Genomic DNA, 16,478 nt, shown 5'->3' with positions numbered 1-16,478 from the left:
CTGAAGCCAGGACGGATCTCAGATCCAGCTCTGCCCCAGCAGGGGCAGGAATCCCGGCTTGAGTTGCCATCACTTCTTCCCAGAAGAACCTGGGGTCAGGAGCTGGAACCCCCCGACACAGAAGAAGGTGAGACCCTAAAGGTTCCAGCTGTGGGACACCGAAGTGTCTGACATACTAGCATGTGTTTGGAAGGATTGCCGAAACAAACATGAGCGTGAACCTTAGCAGGAGTGTGTGGTACAGTAAGGTGCATTCTGTTCTTCTCGCACTATTTAGGGTAACATTCCACATCTAGGCATTTAAAGACATTTCTACTAACACAGTCCTCTTAGTGCTTTCCGGCAATCTGCTCCCTGCTCCCATCTTCAAACAGCCACTTCTACCTCTCCCTTTGTTTTATCCCTGTCTCTCCTTTGGTCCTCTCAGCCTGAATTTCTGAGGGAGCTTGATAGCTGTTCAGGGCAGCTGCTGGCTGGAAACATGAGCTTCTGCTTTCTTTGCCCAGTTATGTAGGAGAAGGGACAGTGAACAATTCGCTTGTCTCAAGTTCACTAGTAAATATCCGAGGTTGGGAATCTGGGGCCAACATCAAGATGATTGCCAACAAAGCAAACGTTGGAAAACATAGCCTCTCGTAATCAGGCACTAGATAATTGTAATCAATGTCTGAATCATATGGTCCGTCTTAAACTCCCTCATTCATTCAATCCATAAGCACTTGTTGAAGACTTATGTGGTGTAAGATTCTTTTTTTAGTAGATGCTGAAGAGATTGTGAGAAGGGTTGTCAGTTACCAATTTCCCACTGAATACCAAAGACTTTGTAACTGCTTTTGCTCAACGTTACTTCTCAACACCAGAACACCAGGACAATATATCTCTATCTTACAAGTAAGAGAATGGAGAAGATTAAAACAAACAAACAAACAAACAAAAACACCAAAAACAAACAACCTGATGTCAAGAAGTCTACATGATAACCTAGGGTTGTATTTATGAGGATTCTGAATGTATGTACTTTCCACCTACCCTGGAGACAAAATTCCAAGCCAGACATAGCTCCCTGAGAATGGAAACAAAATGTGGTGTGGTGGTGAACTCAAACGGGAAAGAAAAAAGCTCTGGAGACCTGCAGCTTGACCAAGGGCTTAAAGAAGGCAGCAGTGACTCAGAGGAGGACTCAGGGACTGTGTATGCGCTTCATGAAGAAAATGTTCCAGCATTCTATTTAAAATATTTATGTGCTTTCTGACATCCATTTCTGGAAGAATACAATGCAAAACTAAAGAATCAGTAAATATAAACAGTATTGGTAGGTGTGAAATTGAGGCTACACACTTTTTTTTTTGTAAATGGAATACTCTGTTAAGTCATTTGCCTATCCATCAATGATGTGAGACTTTGTCATGTAGCTTGCAAATCTCCTGCCAGTACCACAGTGAAATCCTAACCTAGCAATACACTCTTTAGGAGTGTTTCTGATGTCACTTTGTCTCAAATCACCTTCAAACATATGGAGCGAACAGATGGAAACCTATAGGATAGGTAGACAAGAACTGCATTTTCAAAAGAATCACTCTCCAGGCCATATTCCTAATGAAATTGGGTGACAAATCTATATAGAAAAATGTACAAAAGTATTACTATTATTTGGAGTGTGAGAAAAGAGAATCATAGATTTGCATAACATGTAAGAGACTCAAATTTGCATAATATGTAGGGATTCTATTTATTGAGGCAAGCTAAAATCCCCAAGGCAACGTTTTGGTTTTTTTTTGGCATCCACAGAATTTTCTCCCCTTTTAGAATGGTTTCCTCTAACTCATCAACTATACGTTAAAAATGAAATCTCAACACTCGCTGAACTACAGAAAGTGCTTGACTTATGTGTGAAGCTCTTTCACCTTTTCTGCCTCTAGGGGGAAGTGTGTTTTCAACAATTCTGTCCCCAGGAAGTATTCTCCTGCTGGCTGCAGACTTCTTGGAGTTGTCTGTCATGTGACTCTAGGGCTGGTCAGACAAGCCAAAAGAGGCCTGTTGAAAATCTGCATAAGCTATGACTAAGGATCTAGCAGCCAGGGTTCCCAGAGAGAAGGGTGACCAGCAGCAGAAACCTGTTCCTGACAGCATTTCGAATACATTTTTAAGACCGTCACATCAGCCTTACTATGTGGCACAGTCTTTCTTGGGTGTAAGGACTTCATTTCGTAGAGTTGTGAAATTCACAATTGAAAACTTGCCAGTTAAAAACTTGCCCCCTTATTGAGTAAATTTAAGGTTAAATAACATTATGATTTGTGGCTATTAAAAGGCATTTTAAAATTCTAAAACAAGTGTGTTAGTTTCTAGAACATTACATTTAGGGCTAGCTTTGTGGAGTTTCAAACAGCCAATGTAGTTTGAGTTTGCGACATTTCTTTTTATTTTATTTTATTTTATTTTATTTTATTTTGCGACATTTCTCCCATGCCTTTCACTTGGTTAGCCTTCTCTTGAACATGAAAACAGAATTTTTTCCTCCTTCACTCCAGTGTTTTACAGAATAGAAAGGAGCAACATTTCGATATTTGGGTTTAAGGGATGGATTATTTTTATTTTTCCTTTTTCCCCCTGGTTTTGATTCATTTAAAAAATTAGATTATATTTACATAATTGATTGGGGTGGGAAGGATCCAGGATTAGGGGAAAGTTATCAAAATTATTTTTGAATTTTCTGTTTCTTCTTCCTGTTTCTGGTGGGAGGGGAAGAGATAAGAGGAGAAGCTATACCAAGCCTCCCAACCACCCCAGTACCCGGGGATGGGCAATGGCCACCCAACATCAACCCAGGGTCCTGATGGACTGCCCACTCTGAGGGTTCTGCCCAGGTGGATGCAATAGTTCTGAAAAGCTGTATGTTTCACTCACCTGCGGATGAGGAAACCCTTCCAAGGTCCATTGGCTGATACAGTCAACCTTAGAATCTCCATTCACCCAGATATTTGCTGTCATCCTTTGGCTGGGGTAGTTGTCCAATTTGTTCTGTTCTCCATTCTCTGCTATGGTACCAGGTGTCCTCTGCAGGTCCCAATGGGCTGCCATTTCTCTATGTGCATCAGGGTCTGCTGTCCACTACTCTGTCTTTTCCACTGAGGAGGACCAGTTCTTGTAGATAGACCCAAGGATCTGGGCCAGGTGACCCGGGCCCCACCGGACCCTCCGATCTTGTCATTAAAAAAAATTATCTTTATTGAAAAGGTAGATTTACAGAGCGCAGAGACAGAGAGAAAGATCTTTTGTCCACTGGCTCACTCTCCAAAATGGCTGCAACTGCCAGAGCTGAGTTGATCTGAAGCCAGGAGCCAGGAACATCTTCTGGGTCTCCCAGTGGGTGCAGGGTCCCAAGGCTTTGGGCCATCCTCTACTGCTGTCCCAGGCCACAAGCAGGGAGCTGGATGGGAAGTGCAGCAGCTAGAATATGGGATCCCGGCATTTGGAAGGTGAAGACTTAGTCACTGAGCCATCACGCTGGGCTGTTTTGCTTAATTTTTATGATTAAAGTGACTGCAAACATTTTTTTTTTATTAGAAAACGATGTTACTTTTGGTGTTATTCTACTGTATAACCTTGAAAGTTAGCTATATAGAAAATAATGTTTTGATATAAACAATATTATTACTTTAAGTTAGCTTGACCCTCTTCCTGCCTTTACATGGTATCATAGGTGACACTTTTCAAAAAATAGATGTCTTCTTAAAAATTTATTTATTGAAAAGGGGGATGGAAGAGAGAGAGTCAGAGAGAGAGAGAGAGAGAGAGAGCGCGAGCGTGACAGAGCCTTCACTCATTAGTTCCCCCCCCCCCCCCAAAGCTTAGTCAGCCAGGTCAGGACCGGACCCAAGCCAGGGACGTCATTTCGACCTCCCACATGAACGGCAGGGGCCCACACACTTCCCCTGTCTTTTCAGGTGCATCAGCAGGAAACCGGACTGGAAGCAGAGCAGCTGGGACTCAAATTCAGACCTCAGACCAGGGTATGGGTGACTGTATTGCTTTGGGTGACTCAACCCACTGCACCACAATCCCAGGCCACGCTCACTGGAATTGTTGAGGGGTCGCTGAGCATCAGTAGTGTGGTATTGCTGGTTTCTCTGCTTCTATTCAGTGTGTGTGTGATGGCCGGGATTGGGGAGGTCCCTTCCACAGCTTGCTGCTGATGCGCTCTGCTGACAAACTGGCGGTAAGGTTCCTAGTCAAAGACCACGAGGAGGCTCCTGCGCTCACCCTAGCCTAATCGCACTGCCCTGCGGTTAACCCGCGGGTGGAGCTGGGCAGCGCCTGGGATGTGAGACGCGTTTATGCCCGGTCCCGCCGAAACCCCAGACTCTCCCAAGAAGCCCACATCACACACTGCAGACCCAAGTCGCCATTGGCTGGGATTCCCCAAACCCGGGCGCGCAGAGGAGTAATAGGAAACCTCGATTCCTTCATGTCGCCTGGCAACTGGTTTCGAAATCCATTAAGACCCTAGGAATTTGGAGTTCGGCCATTCAGCCGTTGTTCTCTCTCTCTCTCTTTCTCTCTCTCTCTCTCTCTCCCCCTCTCCCTCTCCCCCCCTCCTCTCTCTGTTTAAAGTGATAATTCTATAAACAAATGTCCGCCCCCCCCCCCAGGAGTCCAGGGAGGATTTAGCTGCTGTGACGCGCGACATCTCAATTTTCTCTGTGTGTGACTTTTTCTGTTTGTGGAATTAGATTTTACATAGCTGTCTCCTGGGCTTAAAAAAATTTTTTTACCGGCTTTAATTAAATAAATCAAAATTCTCGCAGGACTCAGCAGTTTCTACTTGAATGGGACAAGGTAGGCATCCCAGCCCATAAGGTGAAATCTCCGTGACTCAGGATAAAGCTTCTCCGGGAATGGCATGTGCTGGAAAAGGCGACGAGGAGAACGCCGTTGGCGGTGGCGCTCGCTGCTGCCACAAGCCCCAGCAAGCCCAATTTGCTTCCTCACGCGCTGGAGCGCACGCAGAGCCCCGGGCGGTGGCCCCGGGGTTCGGCGTCGCGAGCACGTTTCTGCCGAAAGAGGGCGTTGGTCTAAGAGGAATCTCAAAGTGTGCCCGTGGGCGCCCCATGCAAGCCACAGAACGTTCTCAAACATTTTTTCAATTTATTTTAACTTGCGGGTTTTAGGCTTCAGGGTTACCCATCCAACGTAGCACGTTTCCTCTTCCCCACGCCCCCAGCACACTCCTTGAGCCGGACCGTGCCCGTGCCTACCTGCCCAGCCACGCCGCTGCTCCCCCGACTGGGGAGCAGCTCCATGGATCTTTCTATCCCGACCCGTTTGCTCTTGTCCCGGTGTCCGGTGGGAGTTGAGGGGGCTAGGGGAGACTCGGGTCTCCGAGGCTGGACCTTTCTTGACATTGCGGATCCCCAAAACACAGTGCCTCGCGCGCACCACGAAGGAGCAGCGTGCGGAGCTTGGCGTGCTCGGGCTGCAAGGACAGCGCGCATCCCTAACCCGGCACCCTCCGGGGAGCGCTCTAGGGGAAGTCGATCCCTCGCGCTAATTACCTGTTGTAGCAATCCAAGTGCCGGAGGACGCCCGGGGGATGCGTTTCAAGCTGTGTGACACCTCCAGAAGCCTAACTGTTCTCTTGCCTGCGGGAGCAACAAGTTTCGCTTTCAGGCTCTCCACAGCGGTGGAGACTCCGCGCGCAGGGGGGACCCGGGGACCCCGACACCCGCTGCGACTCCACGGCGAACCCGCGTGGCCTGGGAGGGAGGGGGCCGGAGCGGGGCGGGGGCACACGGGAGATCGGGAGACGCGAGCGCCAGCTCCACATACCAGGTCTGCAATGGAGCCGTCTGCGCCCGGACTTTGGTCCTTGTTCCCTGACCTTGCGCCGGGCACCAGGGGAGATCAGGTGCCGGCCTGTATTTCGTGCATCCGGTGCAAGAAAAAAGGTGAGAGCGGGAACCTACTGATTTGTTTTTCTTTGTAACTTAAAGAACCATTTCTGGAAACACCTCGTTCCTCCAACCCTGTTGTTTTGTGTGCGTGTGTGCTTTCCAACACTTTTGCTTTCCTTTCCGGGGAGAGGTGGAGGCGAACGCGTAAGCGCGCAGCGCTGCGGGGGGCTCGGCGATGCGGATCTGGTCATTTGAGGCTTTATGGCCGAAGGCAGAGGCGGGCCAGAGAGAAGTGGGTGTCCGCGACCCAGGAGAGCCGGGCAGGGAAGGGGTGCGGGGAGGAGCCCTGATGTAAGAATGTTAATGAGAGGCTCCCCCAGCCCAGCCCCCACCTCCGTCACCCGCACCCACCCCACCCGCTGGAAACACAATCCCGGCCCGGGCGCGCCATGTGTGGTAACGCGCGCCGCCGCTGCCACGCTATTTAAACGCGGGCTGCGCATCCAGGAACCGGCGCGAATCAATGAGATCAAACGCGAGGGAGATACACCGTCTATTACAAACACTCGGACAAGTCTAACTTTTTTTTTCCTCTTTGACAAATGCGCTTCCAAAGGCAACCTTAGCAACGCCCAAATAAGGAGCCACCTCTAAGCAAAATAGTATATATATCCAGGAAGGGCGAAAATACATGTTTATAATAAGTGTATGTGTATATTACAGACGCACAGGTTTTGACACTCGGTGAACTTTTAAAAATTTTTTTTCTTAAAACAACAACAACCAACCGTGACACTGCAGAGGACTCTTCCTCTGTCTCTTGGCGCGTTCGTGAAGGGGTCTTCGGTTTCCTTGGAGCGCCCAGGGAGGCGCAGGGACCTCGGAGAGAAGAGTGGGGAGGACAGAGGGAGGTGGGTGGGGGGCCGAGGACCAGTCGGCGCGGAGGCCCAGCACTTTCTGGTCGCACGATGCCGTCGCTGCTGGCGTTCACTTTCTCAGTGTGCGCCCTGCTCGGCTGGGCGTCGCTGGCCGGAGGCGCGGGTGGCGGCGGCGGCCCGGGCCCGGGCGGCGGGCGCCGGGAGCGAGAGGCGCTGGCGCCGCAGAAGATCGAGGTGCTGGTGCTTTTGCCCCGGGACGACTCGTACTTGTTCTCGCTGGCTCGGGTGCGGCCGGCCATCGAGTATGCGCTGCGCAACGTGGAGGGCAACAGCACCGGTAGGCGTCTTCTGCCGCCCGGCACTCGCTTCCAGGTGGCCTACGAAGACTCAGACTGCGGCAACCGTGCGCTCTTCACCCTGGTGGACCGCGTGGCGGCGGCGCGCGGCGCCAAGCCCGACCTCATCCTGGGGCCAGTGTGCGAGTACGCGGCGGCGCCGGTGGCCCGGCTTGCGTCGCACTGGGACCTGCCCATGCTGTCGGCCGGAGCCCTGGCCGCCGGCTTCCAACACAAGGACTCAGAGTACTCGCACCTCACGCGCGTGGCACCAGCCTACGCCAAGATGGGCGAAATGATGCTAGCTCTATTCCGCCATCACCACTGGAACCGCGCTGCGCTGGTTTACAGCGATGACAAGTTGGAGCGGAACTGCTACTTCACTCTCGAGGGCGTCCACGAGGTCTTCCAGGAGGAGGGCTTGCACACGTCCTCCTACAACTTCGACGAGACCAGAGATCTGGATGTGGACGACATTGTGCGCTACATTCAGGCCAGCGAGCGAGGTGAGCAGGAGCGCGCCCCGGGTCCTCGGCCCTAACCCAGCTGGCTCTCCCCACGCATTGGCCCACTCCTCTGAGGACACTAGGAACCCCCTCGGTGGCGCTGAGGATTAGGGAGGGAGGACTGGGTTTAGGTGTGCGCTTTCTGGCCGAACGGACCTCGGCGGGTCGTTGCGCGCGGTGGAAGGGTTCCCGGGAAAGGGACCGGGCGTTGGGGAGGCAGCGTCTGAGCCTGCGATCCCTGCTTGCCAGGATCCGACAGGTGCTATCGAACCACCTGGGTTCCACCCCCCTTGGTCTTTCCGGGTTCGTTGGCCAGTGGGGGCGCACTTTCGGTGCTAGCTGCCCGAAGAATTTGCCCGGTCTTCCCCTGGGCGTGCGGCCGGGGTGCAGCTCTGCGCTCGCGGCTAGGCTAGTCCTGGTGCCCGGGTTTCCCTGGCTGATCTTTCCACAGACTCAGGTTTCTTTTAAAGGCTCATTGTATCACCCTTCTAATGCCTCCCCTGGTCCCTTCCAGGCACTTATAATTGAGCCTCTGTGATTTGCACCAAAAAGCCCTGCCTATGTCTGGACTCCGGAGGCACTCTTTTGCTATGGGGGCCCCCCCACCTCTCCAAAGCGTTTGGCCTCTCGGTTTTCCAAGTGCCAGGGGCTAGGCTTGACTACACCATGGGCGCTGCATGTTCCTCCTTTCTCTTGGGCCCCCTTGCTTCCACCAAGGCGTCTCTGCAGATCTCCAGAGGGTTGGAATAATAACAAAACTACACGGAAGGGTCAAGGCTGGGATTGGTGGTTATGGTTATGGGGCCGGGCAGTGCCCTGTGCAAGCCAATTTGTCTGCAGGGGAGCCTCGGGGCTGCGGCGCAGTTGCCTCTTGGCATCAGGGCTGGGCGCCGGGGCGGGGAGGGGAGGGCGCGGTGCGCAATCCCACCTCGGCTCCTGGTTGAGGTGGAGCCCCGGCAGAACTGCCAGCGATCCCGTTGCCACTAGCAAAACTGAGCCAGGCAAAGGGCTCCGCTACAGCTCGGCACTGTTGGGCACTTGGAGCGCGGCCCTGGGCTAGGAGCCTCCCGACAGGTGAAGAGGGCGGGGAAGCCAGAGAAAGTGGAGTTGCTACTAACTCCTCTTCCCAATTTGGTCACCTCCAAACTCACCCTGTGGAGGTGTAGACAGTGGGGATGCGTGGCCAGGGTTGGAGCGTACCCCCGTATCCCCAGGCTGGCACTGTCCAATCCCTGTCGGCAAAGCGGGCGGGACGCAGGCTTCGCTGATTATGAAACAGGGCGACTACGCGCACCGGCCTCGCAGGAACAGGGACACGTCCACGTCACCTCAGTCTCAGTCAGTCTGTCCTTTGGCTGCCAGGGCTAGCTGCCTTCAAGTAGGCTGTTTTCACCGGCTGGCTGGGCTGGAGTTGAACAGGCTGGGGTTGAGGGCGCGTCACCCCTTTAGGGAAATCTGCGTCTATGAACACAGTACCTTAGGTCCCAACAGCGGTCACCACAGCGCACACCGCCTCAGGCGCCACGCAGAATGGGTTTGTCTGCTCAAGCTGAACGGGGCTATCGGGGCCCTCATTCTTACAGCGGTGGCTGAGGTCAGGGAGCAGTGTCCTGTGAGCTTGGGGACTAGTGCGCCTGGCTTCCGAGAACTTGGGTCGCATCCTGCTGCAGATTCAGTCTTTTTTTTTCTTTTTAATTTCCAAAACCTTGTACGTGTTCCAAAGTTTGCGTGTGTGTTTCCCTCCCAAGGTTGAATTTAGTAGTGGGAGCTACCTCTCAGGTGTGCGTTTTAGAGGTGGTAATATTATAGTTTTATGATTCCTATTTTAAGATGTCTCTCCGCGTATCCTGATAGAGCTTAGAGATGTGGAGCAATAGTTTTTCCTCCAGGTTTCTTTGACACCCCTTCCTTCACTCCTGAAATTCTTTACTGTCAGGACAGATAGCTGTCTGATGACAGGACTTCTTCAGGGGACATCTGCAGTGTGTGTGTTCAATAAGCGTTGAGGAGACAGGCTCAGTGCCATCCTGGTGCTCAGCCCCTCAGGTTTGGAGTGCTGGGAGGACTAAAGAACACCCACAGAATGCACCAAAAATGTTCCTGGCACTTACCAAGTGCTGAGTCAACTTGAGGCTTTATTGTAGCTGTTCTTATTTCATAGGTATGAGGCTGTGCTGTGGAAGGAGCCTGGGCCAGAGGCAGGTGTGTCTGGGCCTGTGGTTTTCCTGCAGTAGCTTGTGGCCTGTACCAGACGCTGGCCTTCTTTGAGCCGAGGTCACTGTGAAACTGCCTTGGATGAGAATGGGGAGTCTTCTGATTGCACTGCTTTGCCGGTGAATACCAGCAAAGTTGAGAAGAGCGCCTCTCCATACACACTTCTTGGACAGAATAGTTTTAGCAGTGTTTTGGGATTAAGTTTGTCTTTAAATTCAAGTCACAGATCTTTGAGTGTCTTTTTTTTTAAAGATTTATTTATTTTTTATTACAAAGTCAGATATACAGAGAGAGGAAGAGAGACAGAGAGGAAGATCTTCCGTCCGATGATTCACTCCCCAAGTGAGCCGCAACGGGCTGGTGCGCGCCGATCCAAAGCCGGGAACCTGGGGCGTTCAAGGCGAGGACTTTAGCTACTAGGCCACGCCGCCAGGCCCTGAGTGTCTTTTTAAAAAACATTTATTTTATTTTTATTCCCAACTCAGATATACAGGGAGGAGGAGAGAAAGAGAGAACGATCTTCGGTCCGCTGATTCACTCCCCAAGTGGCTACCATGCCTGGAGCTGAGCCAATCTGAAGCAAGGAGCCAGGAGCCTCTTCCAGGTCTCCCACATGGGTGCAGGGTCCCAAGGCTTTGGGCCGTCCTTGACTGCTTTCCCAGGCCACAAGCAGGGAGCTGGATGGGAAGTGGGGCTGCTGGGATATGAACCGGTGCCCATATGGGATCCCGACGTGTTCAAGGCAAGAACTTTAGCCACTAGGCTACCATGCCAGGTCTGAGTGTCTTAACAAGTAAAAATGAACAATGCTACTCTCTCACATATTAATAGGGTTAACATTTCACTTGGCTGTGTGCTGTACTGGATACCTTTTTAAAAAGGGCTTCAGTTATTCTTTTAGGGATATCTAAGGCAATAATTAATTTTTTTCCTTTTAAGCTCTTAGCAAATGTTCTTAAAATGCGCATACCTGAGCACATTAATTCTTTTAATTTAAAATGAATTCACTTTCATTGCTGATAATTTCCTTCGGTATAGCAGCCGTGGCTGTGACGGCTAAATCCAGGAGCCAGAAACTCCATCTTGATTTTCTATGTGGGTGGCAGGGACACACCTACCTAGTCTACCTTCCCAGGTGCATTAGCAGGGCTAGATCCTAAGTGGAGCAGCTGGCACCTAGAGAGGGTGCCCATTTGGAATGCTGGCCTCTCAGGTGGCAGCTTAACTTACTGTGCCACAATAGAAATAAAGAAGGATTTTAGCAATAAAGACCAGTAGTTGTTCTGTTTTACACCTTAAAAGATGTAGAAACTGGGAGTATATTATATTCATATATTCACATATGGAGAACTGACATTTTGTTCTTTTAGTTATTCATATGTCATCAGTCTGGATGTACTTCATAACTGCAGGGTAGAGGCATTTAATCAAACAGGACAAATGACTGAGTGTTTGGTCACAAAGAACCCATGATAAGTGTAAGATAGCCCAGGACAGTGGACAAGAGGTGCGCGATGGGCTGTAGCACAGATTCCCCCAACGAGAGTGGAGTTCTGTGGGCTGTAACCACAGCTCTGCAGATGAAATCCATTGCTCTTGGTTAGAGCATCTTTGGAAAAAATTGGATTTTTCTTTTTAGTTACACAGCTACATAAAGTTACATTATACAAGTCTTAGTAGAGAAAGCAGTTTCCCATCTCTTGTACTCACGTCATAACTTTAAGAGGTTTATGTGAAAGTCAGAGTTACAGAGAGAGAAAATGAATCTTGCATCTGTTGGTTCATTCCCTAGCTGATCACAGCATCCAGGGCTGGCTCAGACCAAAGCCAGGAGCCAGGAGTTTTATCAGGGGCTCTCCCATGGGTGGCAGGGGGTCCAAACACTTGGCCCATCTTCTGCTGCTTTTCCTAGGCCATTAACAGGGAGGTGAATTGGAAGTGTAGCCTTCATATGGGATGACAGTATTGCAGATGCAGGAGTCAGATGGGGAATGTGCGCGCATCCTTTTTTACTATTGATAGAACTGATTGAAGATGGATTTGCATCTATTGCTAAAGGGGCTTTATAGCTACTACTTCCCTCACAAATTAGGCAGGAGTAGTCACTAAGTCACAGACAGTACAGCTCACTGGCAAGTCCTCTCTTACAGAATAGGTCCCTTTCCATGTGACACAAGTGGCTGGCAAAACGTTGCTCTCTGCAATCAGGCATGTCTCAAAGAGGAAGGCCGACAAGCCTGAGCCCAGTAGGCTCAGTTAGTTCCTCCAGGCTCACCATTCAGACAGTTCATTCCTTTTCCTCTTTTGGGGGTTCAGGGGAAGGAGATGGAAGGTATGTATTTTGAGAGATGTGGACTGTTAACTCACTAGCCATTGCTCCAGTGGGACACCTGAGGTTGGGGGCACGATAGTCCCTTGACCCGGTTTATCACCTGGGATGCTGTTGGTTTTCTGAGCTGACTTCTGTGGCCATTCCTCTGCTCTTGTACCTGCCCTTCCTAGAGTGACTTTGAGAATATGTTGCTATAGTAACAGGTCCTTTCCAGAAGGTGCCGTGGGAACCAGATGGTGGGGCTGGACCAAAAGTTCACTAGGTCCACAGCAAGGAGCAGGATGAAGATAAGCCTTACCAGACATGTAACATCACTGCCCTGTCCCTTCAGTTTAACAAAAACTAATTTTTAGCAATCCCTAAATAGAACAGAACAGAGAGGGGCCTCCCAGACCTGAAGGGATGTAGTTTGTAGGACTAGTGGATGTCCTCTCTTTTCCTCCATGGATCTTGCTGACTCTTGGCAGATGTGGGCATCCTGCGTAGGCCACACGTGTCCCACACCCATCTCCCAAGCTTTCATGGCAGCTGTGTTTACCTTAATGATTATGTCACCTTAACTATTCTGAGAGGTCTTCAAAACATACATGGACAATGTTCTTTATGAAAAACTTTGGGTGGATTTCAGTATTTCTTTCTTTTTTTTTTAAAGATTTATTTTTTATTACAAAGTCAGATATACAGAGAGGAGGAGAGACAGAGAGGAAGATTTTCCATCCGATGATTCACTCCCCAAGTGAGCCGCAACGGGCCGGTGCTGTGCCGATCCGATGCCAGGAACCAGGAACCTCTTCCGGGTCTCCCTCGTGGGTGCAGGGTCCCAATGCATTGGGCCGTCCTCAACTGCTTTCCCAGGCCACAAGCAGGGAGCTGGATGGGAAGTGGAGCTTCCGGGATTAGAACCAGCGCCCATATGGGATCCCGGGGCTTTCAAGGCGAGGACGTAAGCCGCTAGGCCACGCTGCAGGGCCCCGATTTCAGTGTTTCTTACATCTAAATAAAGTTATTGGAAAAAAATCTGAACTTTTTGAAGTACTTGATGTGTAAACAAAAACGGAAGGAATGAGAGTAAGAGGGGAAATCTGTTTCAACAAAAACTGTTTTAATTCTTTGATAGATTGTCTAAAGGCCAGTTACTAAAAATACCCAATGTTCAATTAGGCATGAATGAGATGGCCAGGATAGGTTGGGGAGCACCATGAAAATTAGGGTTCTGCTCTCTGTTTTGCCCATATCCTGAAAGTATTTGCTTCAGTCTAAACTGGAACTGCATGATAATGTGCCCTGTGGGTATTTTTTTTCTGAGAGTGCCCTGTGCATGAACTTGGAAATAAATTAAAGTTAAACCACATTTTCAATACAAAATGGACAAAATCTAAAATAACCGTAGTTTATTCAGGTAACACATGTTCCTCTGGCTGTCTAAGTAGCGGCCAACATTCGTCCATCAAACAGCCTGGTGGTGATGATGATGGGGGCAGGGAGAGAGAAGGAGACAGGCTGGAAATGAACAAGTAGAAGAGCCGTCACGGCTGGGGTTGGACAGAACCCAGCTGGCACTTGGGGAAGCTTGTGCCATGTGGCTCTAAGACATAGTTTGTTCTGTCCCAGACCTGGTCCATCTTTCGGCTGTGGACTTAGCCTGCCCATAGCCCAGGACCCTGAACCCCTGATCTTCCAACTTACTGCCAGATCTATGATTTCACCCCACCAGCACCCTGCCGCTTGACTCCCCAGTTTGCATGTCTACTTACAGAGCTTGCTGATGCAAACCTGCTTGTCACTGACTTCAAGTAACCTGCAGTTCAGGTGACCTAGGCATGTCTGAGTTAGTTCACTGGGAATCTGCCCCTCCATGATATGTCTACTCTGTCTCTGTGTGCTCAAGGAAGAAGATTCTGGGTCTTGGGAATGAGACCCAGACCCTGCACTTGGCTCAGTTCATCCAAAAATGGATAGAACTGTCTGGGGGGAAGCCGACCTGAGCTCTTCGGGACCAACACTATGGAGATACCTACTTGCTCTGCTGGTTCAGCCTCAGCTGCTTGTTGGCTGCTTTGTCCCATGCTTTGGGCCCCTTTCTCACCCAAGATGCTGGAAACAAATCAGTGCTAAAACAAAAGTCAAGATCATCACACATGGGCAGTCCTTTGAAAGCTTATTTACTGAGGTCTTTTCAAATTTGGTTATCTATCATAATTCTAGTAGTGGATTTCCAGGCACAAAGGACACCGTCTCCCGTGGTTACAGGCCTTGAGGGGCTCCACATTGTTTTGAAAGCTCGTCCTCCTGGGTTTGTACCTGGCACACGGAGCCCTTTTGTCGCGGGAAATGTCAGAGTTGTGATGGGACACTGAGTTTAAGCTAAAGGTCAACACCAGCCAATCCCTCCCTGCAGGTTGCCAAGGCCACATTAGCACAACCTGCAATTTGTTCTACGCCTTTCAGCACCCGTGCTCTTATAAAGAACATGCACACCTCAGAGGGCTGGCATCCATCGTGATAACACGGATAGAGTGCCCAGGGCTGGGCAAGCCTTGCCTCCGCCCACTCCGCGGGGTGCATGTGTGGCAGCCAAGCACGGTCTGGTCTTTGGGCCTGGGGACCATCTGCTGCGAACAGATTCCCGGGACACTGGCCAGGCCCCCAACTTCGCGGCAGCCCCTGCAGCTCTTACGGGTCAGGCCAAAAATCTTCTGGAATTGCTTAAAGCCCTCATATCCGAAGTGTAGGCATGAACCGAGAGAACGTGGGGGAGGGAGCTGGAATCTGCGTAAGGATTTCCTGTGCGTATGGAGACAAGCGGCGAATGCCTTCTCAAAGTGCAGGAAGCACAAAGCTTGTTTGCCAGAGCAATATTTTCTCTCGGATTCTGCGTTTCTTTTCCAGGAAAATGCTATTTGCTGTGCTATTAAGTAGCGAGGCCAGGTGACCCTTTTCACTGTCTTACGTTGGTCTAATCTAAAGATTTTATGAATTAAAAAAATTAAAAATGATTTTATTTTATTGAAAATGATGTGAATACATTTGAAACATCTCTGTACAACCTTCATTCCTGGATTTTCATCAATTGTCAATAATTTGCTGTATTTGCTTTTTCATTCCAAATCTCTCCCTGTTCTTTTTCTCCCCCCACTTGCTAATATGCATACATATGCATAAATATTCAGTCTTCAGAAAGTTCATGGAAAACACATTATAAAAGAACTGTACATGGATTTACATCTGTTGCAGTAAAACACACTTCTCTTTTAATTCTATTTTTCCATTAGCTTTTGGATGTATTCTCATATTCAGAGAATTATATCTTTTCATGAGCTGTTTGAGAGTAAAGATTATGTTTAAAAAAAGCCTTGATTTGAAAGCTAGAGTGAGAAGGAAAGAGAGAGGAAGGGAGAGAAATCTTCTACCCACTGATTTCCTCCTGAAACATCTGCAATAGTTGGGGTTAGGCCAGGTCAAGGTCAGGAGCCAGGCGCTCCAGCTGGGTCTCCTCCATCATCAGCAGGAACCCGAGTACTTGGGCTGTTATTTGCTGCCTCCCAGGTGCCTTAGCAGGAAGCTGGGTCAGAAGTGCAAAGTAGCCAGGACTCCAGCTGGCACTTGGGTTTAACCTGCAGAGCTGCAATGCCTGCCCCAAGATCCTACTTCCTTCTCCTTAGTGCTTCGAAGAGCGAGGGTGTTCACTGTCATAGCAACAGTGTAAGTACGAAGGACACGAGTTTCCACATAAATCATTCCATGTTCTAGTTCACAGACCTTAGACAAATTTCAGTAGTTGTGTCAAGAATGCCCTTTAAAATAAAGCTTTTATTTATTTGTATTTTTAAGGCCCAGAACCCACTCCGGTATCACATATTGTTTGTAGCCTTCTGCTTCTTTAAGTTGCTTTCGTTCCAGAATCTTCCTCAACATATCTTTGTCAACTGCTCTGCAGATGCTCCCCAGGCTGGGTTTGCACGCGAGATGTGGGCTGCCTCTGTTTGTGCCTCGGTCCTCTTTGCGTTGCAGCAGGAGGCGGAGTCTTTTCTGTTGGGTGTCTGTGTTGAGCTCTGTCACTTGGTTCTGGTGGTGCTTTGTTTGCCTAGTTCTAGCCGAACTACTGTTTTTTTCCTCCATTGTCAGTCTTGCCGTATCTGTGGTTTCCTTTCCAATGCTTTCAGTTATTTACAGTCGATTATGTTAAAAAAAATATTGTATGGAATGTTCCAGAAAGAAATAATTCATACTTTTTGGGTTACTTTTATGACAGTACATTGTTATAAGAATCCCATTTTATCACTGCTCTTGTTGCTCCTCTGTTACTGAGCCTAACTTTT

At 49.5% G+C, this 16,478-nt stretch overlaps 1 protein-coding gene across 3 annotated transcripts in view; it reads left to right on the top strand.

Annotated features, from left to right (window-relative positions):
* The first annotated feature begins 4,719 nt into the window (after nt 1-4,719).
* NPR3 (natriuretic peptide receptor 3) overlaps nt 4,720-16,478 on the top strand; it is a 60,976-nt gene continuing 49,217 nt past the window's right edge. For 2 of the 3 annotated variants that reach the window (XM_058679951.1, XM_058679949.1), the window contains exon 1: nt 6,387-7,613. In XM_058679951.1, the coding sequence (XP_058535934.1) occupies nt 6,863-7,613 (751 nt within the window). In that variant the 5' untranslated portion in view covers nt 6,387-6,862. Of the gene's footprint in view, nt 4,840-6,386; nt 7,614-16,478 lie in introns of those variants that run through there. The other variant, XM_058679952.1, reaches the window with a different exon arrangement.

The sequence above is a fragment of the Ochotona princeps genome, chromosome 23 (genome assembly GCF_030435755.1).
Source record: "Ochotona princeps isolate mOchPri1 chromosome 23, mOchPri1.hap1, whole genome shotgun sequence".
Lineage (NCBI taxonomy): Eukaryota > Metazoa > Chordata > Mammalia > Lagomorpha > Ochotonidae > Ochotona > Ochotona princeps.
The sequence above is the reverse complement of the archived record's forward strand: the minus strand, read 5'-3'. Positions and strand labels throughout refer to the sequence as shown.